The sequence below is a fragment of the Adiantum capillus-veneris genome, chromosome 9 (genome assembly GCF_014529385.1).
Source record: "Adiantum capillus-veneris isolate H3 chromosome 9, ASM1452938v2, whole genome shotgun sequence".
NCBI lineage: Eukaryota > Viridiplantae > Streptophyta > Polypodiopsida > Polypodiales > Pteridaceae > Adiantum > Adiantum capillus-veneris.
This window is the reverse complement of record NC_140939.1, coordinates 137,392,481-137,417,965: the sequence shown is the minus strand read 5'-3', so window position 1 is coordinate 137,417,965 and position 25,485 is coordinate 137,392,481. Positions and strand designations below refer to the sequence as shown.

Genomic DNA, 25,485 nt, shown 5'->3' with positions numbered 1-25,485 from the left:
AGTGAAGGTGCTGAGACTGAGAGATAGAGAGAGAAGAATACGACACCAGAATCTTGTCAAAACCTCCTCCGAGGGCCCCACTCTCTATGGCGAGAGCGGTCTACTATTGCACAAATCTCTACAATGCTTAGACTTGCCGACGATGAGGACGGCGACGAGACATGCTGAAATCTGAAAACGCTAATGGCTGAAATCTGCAAATTTTTATCTGTTGAATTTTGACTCTGTCGATGATGACGACGATGCAACAACGACGCGCTGAAAACGCAGATGTGGAAATCTGCGTTTTCTGGGCTGAATCTGCAAACTACACGGGATTTGACCATGCGGCGAGGATCTGTTGCGGGAAGGTGAGATCTTCGAGGTGCGGGACTTCTATTGCGGGATCTGACTGCTGAAAACTAAAAACGCTGATGCTATTGCTGATTCTGTCGCGAAGATCTGCAAGAACGCTGGGAGTCCTGCTGATCCAAAAACGCTAGGCTCATTTGGGGTCTTGCGGGGAGAATCTGCTAACGCTAGGGCTGATCTGCTGTACTGCTGTCGCCGGGGCTGATTTGCAATGCAAAACGCTGAAGTATCTGCAATGCTGAAAAACGCTAGGCTCGGTCCTTGGCTGAAAACGCTAGGTTTACCGTCGGTGGGAGGTCTTGTTGAGAAGGTGTTTGTTGAACGCGAAGTTCCTGCTCCCTCTTCTCCCAGAAAGTGCTAGCGCTAGGTTTCTTATATACATCCTTACTGAATTTGCCCTACTTGCCCTACCTAGTTCCCAACAAAAGTCACTTAAAAATAATAAGTGATAAATGTCAAAAATAGAAAAAATAGGTCTATGCACTGTAAAAATGCTCTTGATGGGTTCTGATGGAAATTTGATGATCATGCTGTGTGCAACCAGAGGATATGCATCTATTCTAAGTGTTTGGACATGCACGATCTGCGAACAAACTCACAAAAGTGCCAGATCACTTTCTATTCTAGACCGACTGCGAACAGACTCACAAAAGTGCCAGATCACTTCCTATTCTAGATTGATTGAAGTGAACTCAACCCTTGTCATGAAGTAGCTTGTCCACGTGCACATAGGGTTAGATGTGTCACGTGACATCCTCTCCTTTCAAAGTGAGGTATTGGTACCGAATTGTCTGGCATCGAGGGAGATCGCCAACAGGGTCTGGAATCCTGGAAAGGACTCGTCGCCGGCCCACTCTGATGCGTTGGTCATGCGATACTTGAATTTCATAAAGGTCTGCAACGCTTCTTTCTTTGGGCCGTGCCGAAAGCGACACAAAGTCTTCTGTGGCTTCTTCAATGCTTCAACTTCGTCTATAGTCATGCGTCTACCTTCTTCAAGAATCTCTGAGGCTGAAAATTCCTGAAACCACTTCCAACACAAAAACATGAACATACCTATTCCATGTAAAGTGACTGGAAAAATTCTAGTCTTTCGAAAAAACTGTGCATACAATGCAGATGAACAAAGTGACGGAGTGCCAAACCGTCCATCAAACACACGCAAACAATGAGGTCGAAACTTGTCTTTCTGATCTAAATGAATCAACTGTGGCAAATCACAATGGAAATGCCCACGCTTGATGCTCAATCGTTCTTGTGCTCTTTCGGATACTGTGTCATGCCAAGGAAGAGACATTGAATGTGAATTCCTTGAATGCAAACATTTCATCTTTTCATGAGAGTTCCGCATACATCCGTGCTCATTCATGAGTGAATCGTGTTCATCGACAATATGGCATGCCTATGAAAAGGGATCACATAAAAACGGTGACTAAAATACAGGAAAGCATCACGAATGAAACACTCGAACAATGCGTGCTGACTAATCATTCGAACACCTAATACTTCCTGTGGGGGTTCTTTGGACCTCGACTCGAGGGCCAAGATCGGTTCTTCGTGATTGATCGAATCTTTCTGTGGGGGTTTTGTGGACCTCGACTCGAGAGCCAAGATCGGTTCTTTGTGATCGGTCGAATCTGCAACGAGGTTAGCGTCGCTAGAAAAAGTATCAACTAAACCATCATCCTTGTGAACAATCAAATCATTATTCTGCAAATCATCATGCTTGTGAATAATCACATCTTGATCATGCAAATCATCATGCTCGTGAGAAATCACATCTTGATCATGCAAATCATCATGCTCATCATTATGCTTATCATCATGCTTGTCAATATCATGCAAATAATCATGCTTATCATTGTTATTCAAATCATCATGCTTATCATAATCATGCAAAATTCAAATCATGTGTGTCATGCTTTGGAAAAGAAGAGACGGAGAGAGTCTCCTTTTTCCCGAATCTCTTGCATCTGTGCCTGCACTTGAGAAAAGAATCGGAACAAGGCGGCTTTCCTTTCATTGTGTTCATGCTCTATGGCTGCCATTCTTTCTTCGTGTTCACGTTGTATTTCTGCTTTTCTTTCTGCGGCCTCCGAGCGTGCTTGCGCGCGCTCACGCTCAAAGTCGGCCATTCTTTCTTCTTTTCTTGCTTCGCGTTCTAACTTCCTGTCCATCATCATCTTGTCGAAAGCCTCCATAGGAGTTAGTGCAACCCTTGGCGTAGATGGGGAAGGGGGAGGGTCCGAAAAACCTCATGGTGGGGAAAACTCTTCTTCGCCGCTCCCATGCTCACCACCTCCATGCGAAGTATCCATTCCGCTTCGGGTGATGACCATCATCATCTTGTCGAAAGCCTCGATAGGAGTTAGTGCAATCCTTGGCGTAGATGGGGAAGGGGGAGGGTCCGAAAAACCTCCCTGTTGGGAAAACTCTTCTTCGCCATTCCCATGCTCACTACCTCCATGCGAAGTATCCATTCCGCTCAAAGTCAGCCATTCTTTCTGCTTTTCTTGCTTCGCGTTCTAACTTCCTGGCCCCATCATCATCTTGTCGAAAGCCTCCATAGGAGTTAGTGCAATCCTTGGCGTAGATGGGGAAGGGGGAGGGCCAAAAAACCTCCTGGTGGGGAAAACTCTTCTTCGCCACTCCCATGCTCACCACCTCCATGATCCATTCCGCTTTGGGTGATGACCATCATCATCTTTTCGAAAGCCTCCATAGGAGTTAGTGTAATCCTTGGCGTAGATAGGGAAGGGGGAGGGTCCGAAAAACCTCTTGGTGGGGAAAACTCTTCTTCGCCACTCCCATGCTCACTACCTCCATGCGAAGTATCCATTCCGCTCAAAGTCGGCCATTCTTTCTGCTTTTCTTGCTTCGCGTTCTAACTTCCTGTCCACATCATCTTGTCGAAAGCCTCCATAGGAGTTAGTGCAATCCTTGGCGTAGATGGGGAAGGGGGAGGGTCCAAAAAACCTCCTGGTGGGAAAAACTCTTCTTTGCCACTCCCATGCTCACCACCTCCATGCTGCTTCGGGTGATGACCATCCACTGAAGTCGTGGGTTCTTGAGTTCACGAGGAACTTGGGGTCTTAGGTTCTTGGGTTCTTGAGTTTCTTGAGGTTCTTGAGGGTCTTTGAGGTTCTTCTTTCGCTTGCAATCTGTGTTAGAGATGTTGGGTTAAAGGCCTAAATAACCCCTTTGTACATTTTTATACTTTGTCCAGGTTCAATATGAACCTGGACACATTTTTTAAAGGTCACTTATAACAAAAGTGGGAAAACCCAAAACTCACTTATTGAGTTTTCCCCAAAACGTGAGCTCTCTCTCTCTCCCTCTTCGTTCTGCTAGCGCTTCCCTTCTGCAGCACAGTGCCTCCGCTTCAAGCTTCAAGGCGTGCACATCTTCGCGTGCTCTATCACTTGCACACACCGCCGCGTGCTCATCAACTGGTATCAGAGCCCAATTAGGGTTTGCTCCCAAACCTGCAAACGCTGATTTTCAGCCAAGGAGGTCAACTTTCACGCGAGATTTTGCAATTTCATCGCCAAAGGACTCGTCCCCGGACACTAGAGAGCTCCCGGCAAGTCAAATTGACCTAAAACAGGCTGAAATTAGGTCAAACCCAGTAAATGACAGGTTATGACAACAAAATACAGGTTTTGCAAATGATGTATTAAGGTGTGGGAACACTTCTGCTAAGTCCCCGCTACCCGAAAACACTGAAATTGCCGAAAAACAGGTGTTTTCAACAAATTTCAGATTTACGCAGGTTTTTTGCAAGTGTTTTTATGATGCGACTACATTGGGGAAAGTGCAAATTGATGCAATTTACGCACGTTTGACAAGTTTTGGCTATGTATGACCATTTGTGGTTCAATTTCGTGCAATTTGATGCTACAAATTGGGGCTTTTGCTCATACATGCTTCTAAAGGCTGTGCATTAGCCTTATGTATGTTCTGTGAGGTTGAAAACAACTAAAATTGTTGTTTTTGAGCACAAATTCGCTCGCTGAAATTTCCTGCGCATAAATTCAGAAATTGTTTTTTTGTGCCTAAAGCGATCTATTTTGCCCCAAATTGCTCCTGTGACCATTTGGAGCTGTAGTGCACACCTCTGTGAGGCTATACTCCGGTTTTTGTGCATTTTGCCCAAAAATTCAACGTGTTAGTTCTCTTATTCGTGCAACTATGGCCTCATCTTCTTTGGATGTGAAGAGTCTCTTCGAGATTAGGAGGTTCGATGGAACAGGTTTCGACCTTTGGAAAGACAGGATCCAGGGAATCCTATTTCTTAAGGATTGTGAAGGGGCACTTGAACATGTAAAGCCACAGAATATGACGGATGAAGCATGGGTTAGCGTGAACAGGAAGGCTGTTACATACATTAAAATGGCCATGACCGATGAGACAATCATTGATGTGAAAGGTCTCACAAGTGCTTTTGATGTGTGGGAGAAGTTAAAGGGAATGTATGAGAATATAACGCCTGTCAACCAAGTGCATTTGATGCGAAAACTTGTTGGCATGCAACTAGATGAGTCCAAGAGCGCTGCAGAGCACTTGTCGTTGTTCGCAAGTACGTTGTCGCAGTTACAGGATTCAGGCTTGTCCCCTTTTGATGATAAGCTGAAAGCTATCTTCTTGCTTATGACCTTACCTGAGTCATGGGAAACATTGGTGGTTTCATTGTCGAATAACCCCAATTTGACCGTTGATGGTGTTAGGGGTGCTATCTTGAATGAGGAAATCAGGAGGAAAGCAAGTGGAGAGGGAGGCAGCTCTGCCAACATGGTTGGAGACAGGACAGAAAAGAAGAATGCCTATGCACAAAGGAGTAAGAGTAAGAGTAAGGAAAGGGGAAATGCAAGCAAAGGCAAGGGTGATGTGACTTGCTATCAGTGTGGCAGAAAAGGTCACAAGAAACCCGACTGCAGGTACTATAAAGTTGAGTTAGAACGGAAAAAGAATGGCGGAGACAAACAGAAAGAGAAGAAGGAAGTCAAGACAGATGCACAGGATAGCTCAAAGGACAAAGAGAAGGCCAATGTGGCTTCTAGTGTTGTGATTGAGGAGCTGTCAGATGTAGAGGACATCTTGTGTGCCACTTTGTCAGACGATGATGCTTATGACCTTGATGCCTCTCTTAATGTTCATTCACAGGACATGCAGATCACCAAGAGTGACCTTATTGATGCTTTGTTGACTGTCAATGATGCATTATCCCAAACTTGGATTGTTGATTCCGGTGCTTCATTTCATGTGACTCCTATCAAGGAGTGTTTCTCTACTTTTGATGCAGGCAAGCGTGGCCATGTATACCTTGGAAACAGTCATATATGTTCCATTGAGGGTATTGGCACTGTGCATCTCTCCATAGATGGCACAAATGAACTTGTCTTGCATGATGTTAGATACGTGCTGGAAATCAAGAAGAGTCTGCTTTCTGTTGGTCAGATGGATATGCATGGTTATAGCATCTTGTTTGAGAGAGGATCATGGAAAATGACTAAAGGCTCAAGGCTGATTGTAAAGGGCACAAAGAAAGGGACACTTTACTGTATGCATGGAAAGGCCGTGTTGGGCAAGTTTATTGCATTGGCTGAAATTAACTCTCATATGGAGTTGTGGCACAAGAGGCTTGGCGATATGAGCCAAAAGGGTCTTTCTAAACTTTGTGCTTTGAACAAGCTTGATGCTAAAGGCACAAAGCGTGACTTTTGTAATGAATGTCAATATGGCAAGCAAGTAAAGCGTTCTTATTACTCTTGGTGTCTCTCGTAAATCTTGTGTGCTTGATCTTGTACATTCTGATGTATGTAGCATGCCTACTAAGTCTATGGGAGGTGCATGCTATTTTGTCTCCGTTGTTGATGATCATTCTAGGAAAATTTGGGTTTATTTGCTTAAATCTAAGGATGAAGCCTTTCCTGCGTTTAAGAGATTTCATGCATTTGTGACCACCCAAACAGGTAGAAAGCTAAAATGCTTGCGTACGGACATTGGGGGGGAGTTCACAAGTGCTGAATTTAACAAGTTTTGTGAAAATTTGGGCATTAAGAGGGAGCTTACTGTGCCATACAGCCGCTCTTCTAATGGTGTGGCTGAAAGATTCAATAGGACACTTTGTGAGAGGGTGAGATGTATGCTGTCCACAGCTAATCTCTCTCATGGATTTTGGGGAGAAGCTTTGAAAACTGCAGTGCATATATGCAATCGATCCCCTCACATGTCTTTGAAAGGTGACATCCTTGAAGAGGTTTGGTCTGGCAAGCTTGCTTCATATGATCACTTTCGCATTTTTGGTTGCGAGGCTTTTGTGCATGTCAGACCCGAGTTGAGGAGTAAACTAGATGCCAAATCCATTAAAGGCCTTTTTATGGGATATGGTGAAGAAGGCGAAATGGGTTACAGGATTTGGTTACCTGAGCTCAAAAGGGTCGTACGTAGCCGGGATGTTGTTTTTAATGAGGCAAGGCTGCTTCAAAACAATTGTGCCTCAAAACATGACCATAAAAGGGTCAAATTTCAGCATGACCAGCCACCTGTTAGGCCTATTTTTGACCCTCAGGATGCACCACATATGGCTGAAAATGTAGATGACCCAATGGTGTTTGAGCCAGATGATGTTGGACAATAAATTGAGGCTCCTGAAGGGCATTTGCAGCCACGAAACAATGTTGAAAATGGTGCTGAAAATGATGTACAACAGCCCATTGTTGATGATTTTATTATGCCACCTTATGTAGACCCATCACCGGATAATGTGGATCATTGGGTGAGGCGGTCTACTCGTCCAAGAGGGACTGTGAGTAGATATGATCCCTCTTTGCATTACATTATGTTGACAGATGAGGGAGAGCCTCTTACGTATAAAGAGGCAAAGACATGTGAGTCAAGCAGTAAGTGGGAGCTTGCAATGCAAGAGGAACGAAATCCTTGTATGCAAATGATACTTGGGATCTTGTGCCATTGCCTAAAGGGAGAAAGGCTCTTCCTAACAAATGGGTATACAAGATTAAGATTGTGGATGAAAAACCCAAGTACAAGGCAAGATTGGTTGCAAAAGGATATGCACAGAAAGAAGGAATTGATTTTCAAGAAATCTTTTCTCCCGTTGTAAAGCTTACAACTTTACGTGTCCTTTTTGCTCTCGTTGCGGTGCTTGATTTGGAATTGAATCAAATGGATGTAAAGACAACGTTTTTGCATGGTGACATTGAAGAGGACATATACATGAAACAACCTGAAGGTTTTGTAGTTCCTACACGTGAGGAACTTGTATGCAAACTGAAAAGGGCTCTATATGGTTTGCGACAATCATCACGGCAGTGGTATAAGAAGTTTGACACTTTTATGCTATCTCAAGGCTTTAAACGCAGCCATGCAGATCATTGTTTGTATATGAAAAGGGATGAAGATGGTAGTCCCATCATACTTGTTCTCTATGTTGATGACATGCTGCTTGCAGGGAAACATAAGACTAGTCTTGATGCTCTGAAACGTAAGCTAAATTCAACATTTGCTATGAAGGATTTGGGTGATGCAGAGCATATTTTGGGCATGCGTATTAAAAGAGAGAGAAAGCTGAAATTGCTGTTTTTATCTCAAGAAAGGTACATTGCAAAAGTACTTGACAGGTTTAATATGGTTGATGCTAAGCCTCTTGGAGTACGTTTACCTCCATACACTAAGCTTAGCAAAGCAGATTGCCCAAAGGATGAGGTGGCATTGAAAGCAATGAAGGGAATCCCTTATGCATCAGCTTGTGGTTCTCTTATGTATGCTATGGGTGCCACTCGTCCCGACATTGCTTATGCAGTGGGAGTTGTTAGTCGATACATGTCGAATCCTGGCAAAGCGCATTGGGAAGCTGTTAAATGCATTCTGAGATATTTGAAAGGTACACAATCAAAGTGTATCTGTTATGGCAAAAGTGACTTAAAAGTTGCAGGGATATTGTGATGCAGACATGGCAGGTGACATGGATACCAGGAAATCTACCAGTGGATATGTATTTGCCATTGCTGGTGGTGCAGTCTCTTGGTGTTCTAGGTTACAAAAAATTGTGGCATTGAGTACTACTGAGGCTAAATATATTTCAGCCACAGAGGCTTTAAAAGAGGCCATTTGGTTGAGCAGACTTCCAAAGAACTTGGCATGCCTGCTTATACACCCGTGTTGGGTTGTGATAGCCAGAGTGCTGTCTATTTAGCCAAAAATGCCATGTTTCATGCGCGTACCAAACACATCGATGTGCGGTACCACTTCGTATGACAGGTATTGGAGGATGGTCTAGTCAGCTTGACTAAGATCCATACACAGGATCATGCGCGTACCAAACACATAGATGTGCGGTACCACTTCGTACGACAGGTATTGGAGGATGGTCTAGTCAGCTTGACTAAGATCCATACACAGGATAACCCTGCAGATGTTCTCACCAAGAGTCTTGCTAAGGCTCAACATGAGCATTGCATACAGCTGGTGGGAGTTGGTTAACTTAAAGGCGTCCTTTATGCCTTTAAGTGGGAGGTTGTTTGGTTAAAGGTCTAAATAACCCCTTTTTGTACATTTTTATACTTTGTCCAGGTTCATATCGAACCTAGACACATTTTTTAAAGGTCACTTATAATAAAAGTGGGAAAACCCAAAACTCACTTATTGAGTTTTCCCCAAAAACGTGAGCTCTCTCTTTCTCCCTCTTCGTTCTGCTAGCGCTTCCCTTCTGCAGCACAGTGCCTCCGCTTCAAGCCTCAAGGCATGCACATCTTCGCGTGCTCTTATCACTTGCACACACCGCCGTGCGCTCATCAAGAGAACGATCTTCTCTTCACTCGAGTTCTACTCTTCCCTGCGGGCGCACCCCTTGGCGGCTTTGTGCTCACACCAAGGTTGCTTTTTCCCACCTTACGTCGATTGGCCGGCCGCCAAGTACACGGTCCGCTCTTAATGAGTGAAAAGAGGCAAGGGGAGGTTGGACAAGCCCTTCTTTCTTGGGTTTCCTGTCACTCTTCAAAAACATGATTAGGAATCGACACGCCCAAGAGGACTTGGGTTACGTGCGACCGCAACAAGCAAAAAAAATTATGTGGTTCTTGTGGTTCTTTCCTTGAGTGATACAGAACACTGCCAAAGCTTTGATACCAATGTAAGGTGGAGCGGAAGTGAATGTTGAACTTTGCTCGCTCCGAACTGTGCTCAAGGTTCCTTTCACTTACGGAAGGGAGAGCCTTCCGTGCTTTTAATGAGAGAGTGCAAATGATCACAAACAAAGTGGATAAACATTGTGAGTGAAGGTGCTGAGACTGAGAGATAGAGAGAGAAGAATACGACACCAGAACGTTGTCAAAACCTCCTCCGAAGGCCCCACTCTCTATGGCGAGAGCGGTCTACAATTGATTGCACAAATCTCTACAATGCTTGGACTTGCCGACGATGTCGACGACGACAAGACGGACTGAAATATGAAAATGCTAATGGTTGAAATCTGCAAAATCTTTATCTGCTGAATTCTGACTCTATGTCGATGACGACAATGCAACGACGATGCACTGAAAACGCAGATACTGAAATCTGGGTTTTTTCGGGCTGAATCTGCAAACTGCGTGGGATCTGATCGTGCAGCGAGGATCTACTGCGGGAAGATGAGATCTGCGACGCTCGGGACTTCTACTGCGGGATCTGACTGCTGAAAACTGAAAACACTGATGCTACTCTCAATTCTGTCGCAAAGATTTGCAAAAACACTAGGAGTCCTACTGATCCAAAAACGCTAGGCTGATTTGGGGTTCTGCAGAGAGAATCTGCTAACGCTCGGGTTGATCTGCTGTATTGCTATCGCCGGGGCTGATCTGCAATGCAAAACGCTGAAGTATTTGCAATGCTGAAAAACGCTAGGCTTGGTCCTTGGCTGAAAACGCTAGGTTTACGGCCGGTGGGGGGTCTCATGGTTGCGTTTAAAGCCTTGAGACAGCATAAAAGTGTCAAACTTCTTATACCACTGTCGGATGATTGTTTCAAACCATACAGAGCCCTTTTCAGTTTGCATACAAGTTCCTCACGTGTAGGAACTACAAAACCTTCAGGCTGTTTCGTGTATATGTCCTCTTCAATGTCACCATGCAAAAACGCTATCTTTACATCCATTTGATTCAATTCCAAACCAAGCACCGCAACGAGAGCAAAAAGGACACGTAAAGTTGTAAGCTTTACAACAAGAGAAAAGATTTCTTGAAAATCAATTTGTTATTTCTGTGCATATCCTTTTGCAACCAATCTTGCCTTGTACTTGGGGTTTTCATCCACAATCTTAATCTTGTACACCCATTTGTTAAGAAGAGCCTTTCTCCCTTTAGGCAATGGCACAAGATCCCAAGTATCATTTGCATACAAGGATTTCATTTCCTCTTGCATTGCAAGCTCCCACTTACTGCTTGACTTACATGATTTGGCCTCTTTATATGTAAGAGGTTCACCCTCATCTGTCAACATTGCATGATGCAAAGGGGGATTAAATCTCTGCGGTTGCCTTCTCAAACGAGTTGACCTGCGTACCCAATGATCTACAATCTCAGGCAACGGTTCTACATCATAAGGCAACTCATTTTCAGCTCTATCATGCTGCTGAAAATCATGTTCAGCCAATCCTGGTGGCTGTCCATCCTCATTAGGAGCATCAATATCATGTCCTACCTCTTCTTGCTCAAGGTTAACCGGCTGATTATCAATTTCAGCTTGTGGTAATGCATCATGAGGCTCTTTTTCAATATCAATGGGTGGCACGGAAGGCTGAAATTTGACTGTTTTTTTGTTAGCATCGGATTTTGTAGCATCCTTAAGCAATTTTGCCTCATTGAACACTACATCTCGGCTGCGCAGTACCTTTCTAAACAGTGGTAACCATACTCTATAGCCCATTTCACCTTCTTTCCCATAACCTAGGAAGACTCCTTTAATGGACTTCATATCAAGCTTTGTTCACCGGATACATACTCTCCTCCATATCATCACAAAAACGTTGAAATTCACCAGATACATAATCTCCTCCATTATCAGATCTGAGACATTTAAGCTTTGTACTCTTTTGCGTAGTGACAAAAGCATGAAACTTCTTATAAAAGCATTAAAAGCCTCACTCTTACTTTTAAACAAATGCACCCATCCTTTCCTAGTACAGTCATCAATAAATGTAACAAAATACAATGCACCACCAAAAGACTTAATAGGCATAGTGCATACATCGGAGTGAATAAGATCAAGAGGATTAGCTTTGCGAGAGACACCTGAGATTTCTTTTGCTTTCCATAAAGACAATCGTTACAAAAATCCAAGTTTTTACCTTTTACATCAACTCTCTTCAGAGAGAAAAGCACATCAATACCCTTTTGGTTCATATGGCCAAGTCTCTTATGCCACAATTCCGTGTGTGAAGCAACTTCAGCAACAACAAGAAACTTGCCAGGCAAAGCTTTGCATCGAAGATAGTACAAAGTACCTCTTTTAGACCCTTTTGCAACAAGCATAGAGCCCTTAAGCAACTTCCATGAACCCCCAACAAAGATGGTAGTATAACCATGTGCATCTAACTGGCCAACAGATAGAAAACTTTTCTTAATGCCTGGTACAAACCTGACATTATTCAACACAAGCTCTTGACCATTGTTAAGAGCCAAACGTATAGTACCCATTCCCTCAATATTGCAAGCAAAATTATCACCACGGTACACCTTGCCATAATTGCCTGCAGCATATGTAGCAAAACACTGCAAAGATGGAGTCACGTGGAATGAAGCACCAGAATCCACTATCCATGATTGGAATAGGCCATCATTAGCACTGAGCAATGCATCAATGACATCTTTCTTCGAGATAAGGATGTCTTCTGCATTAGCTATCACCAAATCTGAGGGGCATAAAGCCGCAACCAAGATTTCCTCAACGTCTGACAACTCTTCAATGACCACACTAGAGGATACATTTACATTCTCAGCATCCCTGGAGGAATCACCTGCTGATTTTTCCCCTTTCTTCTCATCTTTCTTCTTCTTTTCTTGCGTTTGCTTCTTCCTTTCTAGCTCTTTCTTGAAATACTTGCAATCAGGTTTCTTGTGACCCTTTCTGCCACATTGATAACAAGTGACATCCTTATCTTTTGTCTTGCTCTTACTTCTATTTTGAGTCCTGTTGCTTGCATCACGCTTTTGATTTCTACCTCTTGCAGTGTAGGTAGAACTGCCACCTTCCCCACTAGACTTGCGTCTAATCTCTTCATTGAGAATAGACCCTTTCACACCGTCATGCGTGAGGGTGGGACTATTACTCAAGGAGACAACCCATGTTTCCCAAGTATTTGGCAATGTCATAAGCAAGAAAATAGCTTTCAGCTTATCATCGAATTGCTGAAGCCCACTGTCCTGCAACTGACTCAACACACCTGTAAAAGCACTCAAATGCTCAGAGGCTGACTTCGAGTCATCAAGCTGCATATTCACCAACTTTCGCATCAAATGCACCTGGTTCATAGGCGTGGTGTTTTCATAATTGGACTTTAGCTTTTGCCATATTGCATAAGTAGAGTCCAAACGCTTGATGTCCGTCAAAATGTAATCATTGATAGCCATTTTGATGTACGTCATAGCCTTCTTATTTAACCTGGCCCACTCTTCGTCAGACAAACCTGGTGGCTTATTCTGTTTCAATGCATCTTCACAATCCTTTAAGAAAAGGATACCTTGCATGCGTTCTTGCCAAAGATCGAATCCTTGACTATCGAACCGTTTGATTTCCATCAAACTTTTAGTGTCAGATGCGGAAGAGGAAGAAGCCATCTTAATTCAACCACAAGTGTGTATACAAGGGAGATGCAATAGGCTAAAAATTTCAGCAAATAGTAGTAACCACATGACTTTGCATACAAAGAGCCACAATTTCTTTACATAAAACAGTCCAAATCTGAAATTTCAGCTGAAATGTGAAATTTCAAGCACCTGTACTCAGCTTTTCACTCAATTTGTCGCGACAAACATCAATACATGTGATCCCACAACTTTGGTAGACCTGCGTATTGCTGTTTTGACCTGTAATAACCTGTAAATCACCTGTTTTGACCTAAAAACACCTTGTTTTGGACTGTTTTGATGACCTTTTCGACCTCGGAATTAAGGGGCTTCGCGATGGAAGCGAAATTGAACGTGGGAGAGCAAATTTCACTCGTTGTCCAACAGACTGTGCAGGGCTGTTTTGAAACCCTAGGGCTCTGATACCAGTTGAAAGCGCGAAGCAGAAGGTATCGGTAGGTGCGCATCGCGATGTAGTGCAGGATTGGGACAAGAAGCAGGAGGCACAGAGCAGCAGAGAGCTAGCGCTAGAGATCGAAGTAGGGAGAGAGAGAGAGAGAGCTCACGTTTTTGGGGAAAACTCAATAAGTGAGTTTTGGGTTTTCCCACTTTTATTATAAGCGACTTCAAAAAATGTGTACAGGTTACATTGAACCTGGACAAAGTATAATAGTATACAAAAAGGGGTTATTTAGGCCTTTAACCCAACATAAAGAAATACCGAAAGGGGCACCAATCTTTGGGGCCAACAAGGTGTCGTTGTCTGCTTGGTAGCACTCTAGCTGCCAGGCCGTGCTTTGTCCTGAAGTGTTTAATTCTAGTCACATGCTTATTCGTAAAGTTCCTTTGTGTCGTAAAGTTAAAGTAAAGTTTCGGGTGAAAGCTTAAGTCCACCACCCTACGGGCCGGTTCAGTACCCATGTGCTGTTGGTATCTAGTTGAATCAAATCCTGACGTATAGTCCAGTGGTCTCTGTCCGTGGGAGGAGTACTGGAATGGAGGCAGTCTATCCATGCTGAAGCCATGTGACTAAAAGCATGATGTCATGTGTCCATACCAACATGCTGTGTCCCCTTGTAGCGCTAGCTGTCGGGATGACTCAAGGGCTAGCCGAGCATACCTGTCTCTGGGAAGGTCCCATAAATTATGCATGAAGGAAACTGATCTAGTAAGGGCCTCAACTACAAGAGGGGGGCCAGCTAGCTTAGCTCGAATAATCTCATGTGGCACCGAGGCCTAGAGGCCTCTCCATACATCTCCATCCATCAATGGTACACAATGCCAAAATTTTCTTAACTAGAATGTATAAGGCTTTGCACAACACAATGCCAAAATGCCCCCCTCCAAAAAAAAGAGAAAACCCGTATAGGGAAGGAATCTGGGGCCTCCAAGAGCGATGAAGGAATCTGCAAGTCCACTTCTCCACTGCATTAAGCATACCTCTTTTTTGGTAGCAAGAAGTGCTAGCAACCTCCATCGGAGTGCAACGGGCTCTTGAAACTTGTGTCGGCCGCTCCCATAAATTTGACTAAAGTATGGGTAATCGGTAATTACAGGCATGGCCTTTTAATGTGTTGCTAAAAGTAGCTCAAGCAATCATGCTTCCTATGTTTCCACATTTCATGCCTTTGCTGCCTTGGAATTCTAAAGCAATCTCTACCCAAACGCTTTATGCTTTGAACGAAAATAATCTCAAGTCAAGGATGGTTTGGGTAGCAGTTATTGAGATAATGTTTTCAAAGAACCAAGTATGACTGCTCAGTAGGTTTTGTCTTACAATTGTGCACCATTTAATTGTAGTTGTTGAATTGAATATTTGAAGCAGTATAAAGGTTAGATTTTGTATAAAGGCCTTTTTTGCCCTTAATTTATCTGTATGATGATTGTATGCAGAGCGCCCCCCCCACCCCCCGTGTCCCTCCCCTTCTTCCTTTCTCTTTTTCCCTGTGACATGCACACTCACAAAACCTTATTGGGAACTTACACATCACTGTTACTGCACCATTGCTGAAAGACTACCAAACAAATTATTTTTCCAGGGTTATGAGAAACTGGAGGACAGCTCTGTTGATGTGAAGGTCCCATTTGACAAGGATGCTCCAAAAAATTATGCTGGGGAGGGGTAAGGCTTTTTTTAAAACCGGAGCTCATTTTCATATGAACTGATTGAGACACTTTTTCTAATTGTTGGTGGGTCTGTTATGATTGATATTCCTCTGCTTTCAGCAAGAAAACCGAAGGCATGATTTTGGCTGTCCCGGAGAAAATTGATGTTGTTTGCTATGGCAAGGAAGCAAAGTATATTCCCAAGTTCCATCAGTAAGTTAATTATGTGCTTCCTCTCTTTTTCTGCATGCTCTTTTCTTTGCTTCTTTCAAAAACATATGGTGCTATATAGAGCATAAACAGCAGTTCTTCAACTCAGTCATGGCTCTCCTTTGTGTCACAGGGTGTTATGTGAGTGTGAATTATGCATTACAGGCCAAATGATGGGGCCTTCAAAATGGGAGCGCCATACAGGAAGTCGAAAGAAGAAGTGGAAAGAAAGCATTAAGTTAAAGAACTCCAACAACACTCTTTTGTCATGGGTAGGGAGCTAATTTCTGTTCACATATCAAAATTCTGTTGCAAAGAAGTTGGGCTTTTAAGCTTGTGCTTTTTTTGGTTGACAGCTACATTTCATGCTAGAGCATGGTGCAACTGGCCTTGCATACACAGAGTCAAATACCAACCTTCCATCAAGACAGCGGGAGCGGAAGCTAGCGGCTTGTTTACAGTGTAAGTCAATTTTGACTCTTCTTTTGTCATTATCTAGCCTTGCTCCATGCACGTCTAGTCCCTAATTTTTTGTGGAGGGAATGCTGATAAAATCACCATCTTTGCAACTGCAATTTGGTGATACGAATCAACTGGAAGGAAAGGTTCTCGAAAAAATGTTTATTGACCATCTGGAGTACCTGCCAGAGCTTTTAATTGTCACAAAAGGGCCTAAATATACACAGTTGCTGATTTGCTTAACTAAAGCTGAGAAGATTTGTTGAAAATAAAGAATTTTGGTCAAAAATCTGAGGTCTGTTGAGCATTTCTAATATCAAATATATAGAGAGTCCACAAATAGAGCATATCTCAAGCATTGTTTATGTTCAATACAATAGGTTGCCCTTGATCTCCGGAGTCATGACAGAAACTCAGTATGTCGAACTTTGTGTTGATGTATGCTCATGTGTGTGTGCGTGTAGTGTGTGTTGTGTTTGGGAGCATATGTTAGTACCTAGTTCTACACCCACTATTGGGCACTGACGATGTTAGTGGGGATGTTGTGGTATTTAGTCAATGCATGATGAAGCTGATGGTTATATTATCTTGTGGGTGACTTTCATGGGTCTGTACCTTGCACTTTCCTTTGAGGGTGAATCTGGGCTTATCCTGGATTCATCTAGGTATATATCTATAGGTTGTGACCAATACGGTATCTTTCTGGCAAACATCCCTCGTGCTCATTCTATGTACTGGAATCAGCCTCTTCTCATTCCTCTACTGAGTTGTATAAAACACTTGATGGATAATAATATGCTGATTCTACACTACTTGAATTATCGATCTTTGAGCCATATATGTGAGTGTAGAAATGATTATTTAAGACTTGGAAAATGGATGTGCCCCTGTTTGGCAAGGGAGAGACCAGTGCACTTACAACCTTGTACTCACAATTCATGGATGAATATGATTACAAGAAGCTTCTCAGCATCTTCCTACTTCAAGGTTTATTCATACATGCATGTGCTGGACTTGTTTCTGCCCTTGATAGTTATAGTATCATGGTGTGCTGTTTTCTCTGCAACCTAAACTGTGAAAGTTTTCTTTTCTTAATTCGTCTGCTTCTGGAAAACTGTTTCCAGTAATGTGGGGAGCTTGTGTTGGTTGCTCTGATTGTTTTGGATTCATTTGCAGCACCTTATGTACCTGTGGTAGTAAACTGGACAGCAGAAAGATGTGCTGTGTGTAGATGGGTTGAGGATTTTGACTGGAACAAAATGATTATCTGCAACAGGTGGGAGTTTTTTGCTTGAGTCATGGTGTCAAAGGTATTGCAATCCATTAGGCATCTCATTTACATCGTTGTTTATGGTGGCAGATGTGGGATAGCAGTCCATGAAGAGTGTTATGGAAAGAGGGCAACCAATGGTTTCTTTATATGCCGTGTTTGTGAAAACCCCGATGTTGAACATGAGTGCTGCCTTTGTCCTGTAAAAGGTATAAACTGGAGGTGTTTGGTGTTCTTATTTTTAATTGATAGTCTAATTTGGTGATGGTGAATTATTTAACAGGTGGAGCATTGAAACCATCAACAATTTATGGATTCTGGGTGCATATAACATGTGCCTGGTTCATTGAGGAGGTTTCCTTCAAAAATGCTGTGACCATGGAGCCAGCTGATGGCTTGACAAAGATAGATGCTGCTCGCTTTCGTCAGGTTGGTTGTCATGCAAGCATTACACTTATATGGTGGTCCTTTTTGTACTTGCCTTACTGGTCTGGCATCAAAATTCCTTTTTGGTGTTTGTAGGTTTGTGCTGTTTGCAAACAGGTACATGGAGTGTGTATCCAATGTGCTAAGTGCCCGACTGCATATCATGTGATGTGTGCAGCTCGAGCAGGCTATCGCATGGAGGTATCTGGGCCCATTTTAAACAAATGAGTTGTGCATTCTGTTTTGCCCAGCAGTATGTGGACTTGACTAATTGAAATGCCGGCATGTTGACAGCTACACAGTCTAAAGACAAAGGGGGGAAACTGGCTAAACAAGAAGATAACTTACTGCTCTGATCACAGGTATGCTGAGATTATGGAAATTAAATTGCAACACTTTAATTGACTCAGATGAGTAATCGACTCAGATGAGCACCATGCTACATAGAGTGGTGATTTAACATTCTATGTACATGGAGACCAAAGTTTGCTGTGACAAACACCTAGGTTTAGAAAATGGTAATCATGAAATGCCCTTTGGCTCATTGGCTCATTTGAAGTACAAATAAAGAGCTGCGTAACAAAAGACGGTAGTTATGGACTAGGGAAAGGACACAAAGACTCTGTGTCCTTTCCCCGGAAAACTGGTAACCACATGGTGAGCGGCGAGGAGGCCGTGAGCCATGGCGGGAGCCAGTCTCCGAGGGAAAGGACACTGAGTGTCCTTTTCCGGCTGTCACAGGTCCGGGGGGAAGGGGGTCGGCTGCTGAAGACTGAAGAAATCGGGTCATAAATAGCGTGTGCAAAGGACACTCGGCAATCATTACATTGCCTGCGCTGACCTGACTGATGTGGACCTTCTTCTTTCATGCACATGCCGCCATTCCCTGCGCTGACCTGGCTGATGTGGACCTTCTTCTTTCATGCACACGTCGCCATTGGTTATTCCCAGGGCTGATAAGGAGCTTCTTCCTTCGTGCACAGGTCACCATCGGTGGTTATCAACACTGACTTGTCAGCAGTAGAATTGATCGCAGCCTATTCTAGGTGCTGACATGTCAGAAGGAGCGTGGTTCAGGGCCCTTTGATTGGACAAATGCAGCCCGTGGATTACGGCAGGGAAGGGTGTCCGGATGGACGGTCGAGATCGTCAGCCCCCCGACCATGGACTGTGACGGAGATGTAGGCAAACCCCTGGTCGGGAACTGTCCAAGGTCAGGAGGCTAGATGTTAGATTTAAAATTTGTTTCAAGGATGTTTAAAAATTGTACAAGCGTTTGACCAAAATAATTTTCTTTGGGACGATCCAAGCAAATATCCAGTTGAAACACTATATCCCTGGCTCTCAGTTTGGCATTTTGTAGGTGGAAATGCTGAAGTATGAATGTCGGCAAGACAAGTTTTGTGTCCTAAATTATCAGCATTACCCTTTGCCTATCTTCTCCCTGCTCTTCCTACCTTTGTCCTTCTAATTTAGAATTTTGCCTATTTTATTCTGGTTGGAGGTAGTTAGGTTGGATAAATTATGAGATTTTTAAAATTTTAAGATTTGTGTAGAATGTCTCATAATGCTAGAAAAGTTTTGGAAGCTGTCCTTGACATTCTTTGGTTTATCTAGCAAAGATGTCAATATTATCAAAGAGACACTTCTAATTCCCTTCTCTAGCGAAAGCCCAACGGAAGAGTTGCAATTCAAGTGCTACATTTCAAAGTTTCATAGTTCTGTGCCTGCCTGCCCAAGCCTTTGCTTGTCACAATTTAGAACAGGATTTGAGGCTTGTTTCTGATGAATGACCGATCTGTTAGCATGCTAAACATGAGCTCATATACAAAAGAAGCAAAGGATAAAGCTAAATAGGAAGCTGGAGGTGTGTTGACAATAGTGGAATGTTGGGCCTGTTAGAAAAATAAGAAAGGCATGAATGGAAGGGCAGGGGTGGGGTTGAAAAAAAAGGGTAAAAGGGGGGCGGGGGGTGCATGTTTTCTGCATGGAAACTATAGACGGGGATAGTCATCTTGGTCATTGTAAGACGATGATAGTCATGTTTGTCATTGCAAGACAAGTCGGAGAAGCATAGAAAGCCAAAAGTCAGTCCTTAAGCTGTATGCATATAATACAACTGACTATCTTTATTTAAAACTTCATCTTTGTGGTCATCCATTCCTGGCTTTTTTCTTTAAAAGCTACTCTAAACTTGTAACCTCAACTTTGGGTTGTGCTTTGCCTGATATCATTGACTCTGTTGATTCTTTTCTTAAATTCAGGGCTCCAGATCCGGATGCAAAGCTATTTCTCACTTCTTCTCAGGGAAATCAACATGTAGGAAAGAGTCTAGAAGACAAGGACAACTTCAGTGTACTTGAGTCTGCTGACAGCATGGCAGACAGCTCTGCTGTCATGCTTGCGAGTGAATCTGAGTTTTCTAATGCTTCTAGATGCCAAGAATACAGTGACCAAATGAAACTTTACAACAAGAAGGTAATAAAGATTTTATTTTGCTTGTGCATTGTCCCTGGATTATAAAGGTTTTTCTCAATTAGTACCATTTATCTAACCTACAGAAGTTAGAAGGAGAAGCGGTTGTGCACACGGTGTCAGGTTACTGCTGGCATTCTTCAGAAGTTATATCCAGCTTAAGAGTGAGTTAACATGATTTTGTTTGCAGTATGATTTGTTGGAATGGGCAGAAAAGCTCACATTTTGGTGCTGGACTTGTACAGCAAGAAGAGTCGCATATCAGAGAAAAGGCATCTTTGCAAGAGCGTTTAATAGATCTACAGGTTTCTTAGTGAATGCATTATTACCTTCATATAATAAGAACCTAGCAGTCCGGTTTAATAGACTTTTTTCTGCTTTGGGGTTTATAATATCTTCACAGAGGACAGAGAAGAGTAGAGTTTGCTGTGGGAGGTCCGGTATACATGGCTGGGGTCTGTTTGCTCGGCGTCCTATTTTGGAAGGAGAAATGGTAGGCAGTGTTGATATTAATTATAACGGACATGGCCAGCATCTGAACTCAAAATCATCTTCAACATTTGGTTTCAATTAGTCACAAACTTTGCAGAACTGGAATGAGTTTCTCTAATGGTTTTGCTTCTATCAGGTTGTGGAATACCGTGGAGAGTTAGTGAGAAGAAGTATTGCAGATCTTCGTGAAAATAGATATCGCCGGGAAGGCAAAGGCTGCTATGTAAGTGCAAGACTTTGTTGAGGATTTTGTGCACCTACACTGGCGAGTTAAATGTTTATAATACTGCAAATGTTTATAATACTGCAGTTCTTCAAAATAAGCGATGAGGTTATCATTGATGCAACAGAGAGAGGCAATGTGGCACGCCTTATCAATCACTCAGTAAGACAATTTTTCAAAATTTGAAGCTGAATAGTAAGGATGGTTTTTTGCATGAGGTGAATGTTTTGTCTCGTCTTTCCCAATTAGTGTGCTCCAAACTGTTACGCCCGGATCTTCACCATCAATGGGATAGGAGAAACAAGTATTGTGTTGATTGCCCGTAGGTATCTGAAGGCCCGAGAAGAATTGACGTGAGTGGTTTATTAGCTCATTAGCATCAGCTTTAAGTAGTATTTCATAACTTTTAAGTCCTAACCATATCTTGACTTTTAGGTATGACTATCTATTTGACCCGGAAAATAAGGAGGTCCCATGCCTCTGCGGGGCAGATACATGCAGGAAATTCATGTGTTGAAGTTGCCAATAGTGATCGAAGCAATGATTTGTTTTCAGTTGAAGAAGACCCAATCTTGCTAAGCTGTGTTGATGAAACATAAGTTTGTAGCGATGGATTGAAGCAACGATGCAGATCTTTGATGCAAGAGAGTTGTTCATACATGGGGACAGTCACACAAAATAAGAGCTTTTCCTGAGAAAAAGATGCGCCACCAACTCTTTCAATGGCTCTTTTAACACCTTCTATATAGGTGGGGTGGCTTGCCCTGGATGTTGTATAAGATACGCCAACATCGCGACCTTCCTCGACCCGTAGCAGCGAGGGCAACACTTCGGATATACGCAAGCTGTCGCAGAGATCCATATAATTTGCCTGTGATCTCCCATTGCTGTCATTCAACGGTGCTACTTCTGAGAGAGTATCACCATGTATTTTGTTCTCTGTAATATATGTAGGTTCATCAATTCTTTTCGGAAGGGTGTATCAAAAATTTTGTATTCTTTGACAAGAGCATTCGAGTGTTGGCAGGTTGTATAGTGAGGCATCTCAAAGGAGTTGTTGGGATAGCACATTGTAAAGGTAAGTCAAATGTACTCCAGCAGAGACCAAAATATTGCTGGGCTTTCACCAGTATTAGCAATTTACAAAGCGCAATTCCTACATTTGGCCTACATAAGTTTTAGTAAAGCATGGAACTCTGGGGAGCAATTTTGGATCGTTGGACAAAGCTTGTCGATTAGCGCCACAGGGCGGTTAATGTTGGCAAACATTTTCTTGTTAATCCCTTAGAAGAGGTGCATTAACTAAGGGTTGTTGTTTGCATATGTAGGCCATTGTTTGAAATATTGGACATTTGTTTTCGTAGCTCATTGGTAGGGAAGGCGATCAATCCTATGGCGCATTCTAGCTTGGCGAATAGTTACGGCGTGAGGGAAGTTTTCCATGTATAGTGGTCTTTGAGGTGCTCACAAAAGAGTTGCATTTTCATAGTTTGCAACATTGGAAGGTAAGCAAGCTACATTGGAACATGAGGGACCCAATGAGGGGTCTTCGTCGTTCATACTCTTCTGACATTTCCATTTTTCCTGTTAGGGAACCCTTGAGGGCGCACGGGGGGGGGGGGGGGGGGGGGGGGGGGGGGGGTGGTGGCTTCGATCGAAAAAAAATGTTTGTTACTTTTAACTTGTAACTTATTTTGTGTTTTGACTAGTTTATGTATGGGGCTTTGTATTTACTTGATGGTATGGAAAGGATGTTGCATTGTCTGGTGGGGGTGAGTTATAGTGGTAAAGCGATTGTTGGCGTGTGCTTCTAATCAATCAGAAAAAATACACAATTCTTGTTGTGTAGCTACGATGGAGTGCAATGTGGATGCAACAGACTGCTCCAGGTTGTAGATTAGAGGGAAGTTCAGCGTGTAAGAGGTTCGACCTTTTAGCTAAGCTAAGCACAAGAGAGAAACATGGTGCTCATTATTGGAGAGAGCAAAGAAAGGGGCGGTAGAAGAGCTTGGGCAAGGTTGACGGCTCTCACAATGTTTAAATGTTTTCTTTAAATTAGTCTAGTCATGAAATTGAATTATGAAGTGTCTTCCTGAAGGATTTTAAACATGGTGTATTTCTTGTCTTGAAAGAGCTCTACTTGTTTTCAACAAATATAATCCTCGGTGCACTCGAGGCACTCAACATATACGTTTAGGGACATTACAAATATTTGAATGGGTCTTGATTTTTACCTTGCCCCCATTACTAACACCGAGTCTAGAAAACATGGTCATAAGCATTGAAGATGCACAAGTAATTACTCATGTTAAAGTGGATGATTTAAACTAGGTGTTAGATTACTCGAATCGGATAATTGAATGTGATTGACTTTAGATGTTCATATATAGCAACACGGATTGCAACCTTAAAAGTGTCAATTACAACAATAGCAAAAAGATGATAAAAAACCATACTAGCAGCCTAAGTCAAGCTAAGCTAAGTATGAATCAAACATTTACTTTGATCAAGTATGTATGTACACAAGACAACCACCTAGGCTAGATATAATCCCTAGTTGACTATAGGTGACATAAGAAATAGGGAGAATTACCAATATACCCCTATAATTTGTGCACAATACAAATTATTAGGTTTGCATGGAGTTCATCATGCCAACTAGTAATTACCTTCATTTCCTTGTGAAGTATTTTGAAAAGCATCCTTATCAAGTATTGAAGTCGACAAGGGCACCTAACCTAGTGGATCTACAATGCTGATAAACACTCTACTAGTATTGTCTCTTGTGATTAAATATTCTGCTTGAAAGAAAAAACTAATCCTTTGCATCTCTACAAAGGATAGAACAAGTCTCGAGCATCCGAAACTAAAAACACAAGTTAGAAAAACTATCAAAATACCATACTTTTGAATCACTTTTATGAAGAGCACATGGTTGTGTGCGTGCGTGTGCGGTGACAAAGGAGAAGAATAGGTAGGCACGAGTGGGTGGAGCACCTCTCAGCTCAAGTGTGAGAGCTCCTTATTCTATATAAAGAGTAAGGTATCATTTGTATACATTGGGCGGTTAGGTCATATGTGCGTATTTGACCTAAAGTGCAAATGCTCCCTTTGCAATTGTTAGATCGGTTCTCGACACTAGAAGGTTATATATGATACTTTTGAATGTTAACGATAACTACGTGATCTTGACTAACCTAGCCTCTTCAATGCTATTTGCATTAAATGGATCATCACCGTTAGGATTGATCATGTATGGATGTGTCGACTCTTGACTCTTGGAGGACCACCTTCCCCTCACCCATAAGGACTTGATGTGCGTGTCCTGGTATAACCATGTTAGCTTCTAGCACGAGCATATTAAAAAAATTCATATTCTTTATCTCTGACTCAACTCACTATGACTCACGAGAGCATTCTCGATCTACCTATATATCCAAAGAATCCATAGATATGTTGTGGACATTGTCATTGATCTCATCAGTGAAAGATATGCGTGTGCATCTTTCTACATGTTTGTAAAGTGATGTAGGTACCACTGTTTTGCACATGAGAAACGTGCAAAGGGTAAACCATTTCACTATGGGCACCTTTTAAAATCACTAATAAACCCTTATGCATTTGGAAAATATTGCTATACAAGCAATACATGATAGCCACTATTTTGTACCTGTTTCATTGAGATCAAATTTTATTTCAATTTAAAAATAATGTACATGACAAAGCGTACAACATGCACCATTAAGCAATGAGAAACATATATCTTGTTGGGGTATAGGCGCATGTGCCTTGCCCAATTGCCCAAGTTATGGACGCCTGTGTAACACCTTATTCTTGTGTACAAAGAATAAGGGCATCTCATTAGAAGAGTTTTGCTCCACCCACACGATGTGTACTCTCTCATTCTCTTTTTTCGCACACACACTCCGCACACGCATTGCATTCGCACACTCACAACTAGTATCAGAGCGCATGGTGATCGCGCAGAGCACGACGGCTTTGAGAGCTTCGAGCCGATAACTCGCTCGCTCTCAACGGTGGAGAGATCAAGAAAGCACGAAAACTTTGTGAGAACGCAATGGGAGCATATGAGCTCAACTGAGAGTGATGTATGCTCTTGTTGAAGCTCAGAAAGGAGTGTGGAAGATTGTGTGTAAGTGAAGGTGCTGCCCTAAAAATTGTGTGCGCAGCAGCACTGTTTTCAAACTCCTTTGTCTCCTTGTAGAAGACAAATCCGAATCTTTTGCCTCCCAGCCCTTCCGTTTCGACGTGGTCTACAACTTTGCAGAAGATTTTTTTTTGCAAATTCCTCACCGTTTTGCTGATATTAAGCTCATACTCAATGTATAGAGAAATTGCGGGTTTTTTGTTTTCGCATAGTGTGCAAGTTTGATGCACTTTTGGAAGCATGATAGATGCTCCAAGTGGGTGCATAAATTCTGAGCTGAAGTATGTAATTTTAGCTCGTGCAGAGCCTTTGGTTTGAGGGTTTGTAACATTTAATGCACTAGTAACTTGTGTGTAGCGAAAAATGATAACATAGTGAGCATTCCATTAAGAATAATTTCTTAATGAGCATAGAAAGAGTCCTTCGTTTGAGAAAGCAACATAGCATTTTACACCTAGCTAGTTTG

General features: G+C 42.6%; 1 protein-coding gene across 3 annotated transcripts in view; it reads left to right on the top strand.

Annotated features, from left to right (window-relative positions):
• Positions 1–22,010, top strand: part of LOC147451241 (histone-lysine N-methyltransferase ATX4-like) — a 35,868-nt gene extending 13,858 nt beyond the window's left edge. For 2 of the 3 annotated variants that reach the window (XM_086520204.1, XM_086520205.1), the window contains 17 exons: positions 15,230–15,312; positions 15,417–15,509; positions 15,640–15,778; positions 15,863–15,968; positions 17,142–17,241; positions 17,326–17,444; positions 17,519–17,664; positions 17,758–17,862; positions 17,956–18,023; positions 19,926–20,139; positions 20,223–20,300; positions 20,382–20,441; positions 20,540–20,629; positions 20,765–20,851; positions 20,939–21,013; positions 21,101–21,204; positions 21,287–22,010. In XM_086520204.1, the coding sequence (XP_086376330.1) occupies positions 15,230–15,312; positions 15,417–15,509; positions 15,640–15,778; positions 15,863–15,968; positions 17,142–17,241; positions 17,326–17,444; positions 17,519–17,664; positions 17,758–17,862; positions 17,956–18,023; positions 19,926–20,139; positions 20,223–20,300; positions 20,382–20,441; positions 20,540–20,629; positions 20,765–20,851; positions 20,939–21,013; positions 21,101–21,204; positions 21,287–21,368 (1,749 nt within the window). In that variant the 3' untranslated portion in view covers positions 21,369–22,010. Of the gene's footprint in view, positions 1–15,229; positions 15,313–15,416; positions 15,510–15,639; positions 15,779–15,862; positions 15,969–17,141; positions 17,242–17,325; positions 17,445–17,518; positions 17,665–17,757; positions 17,863–17,955; positions 18,024–18,644; positions 18,828–19,925; positions 20,140–20,222; positions 20,301–20,381; positions 20,442–20,539; positions 20,630–20,764; positions 20,852–20,938; positions 21,014–21,100; positions 21,205–21,286 lie in introns of those variants that run through there. The other variant, XM_086520206.1, reaches the window with a different exon arrangement.
• The last annotated feature ends 3,475 nt before the right edge of the window (positions 22,011–25,485 follow it).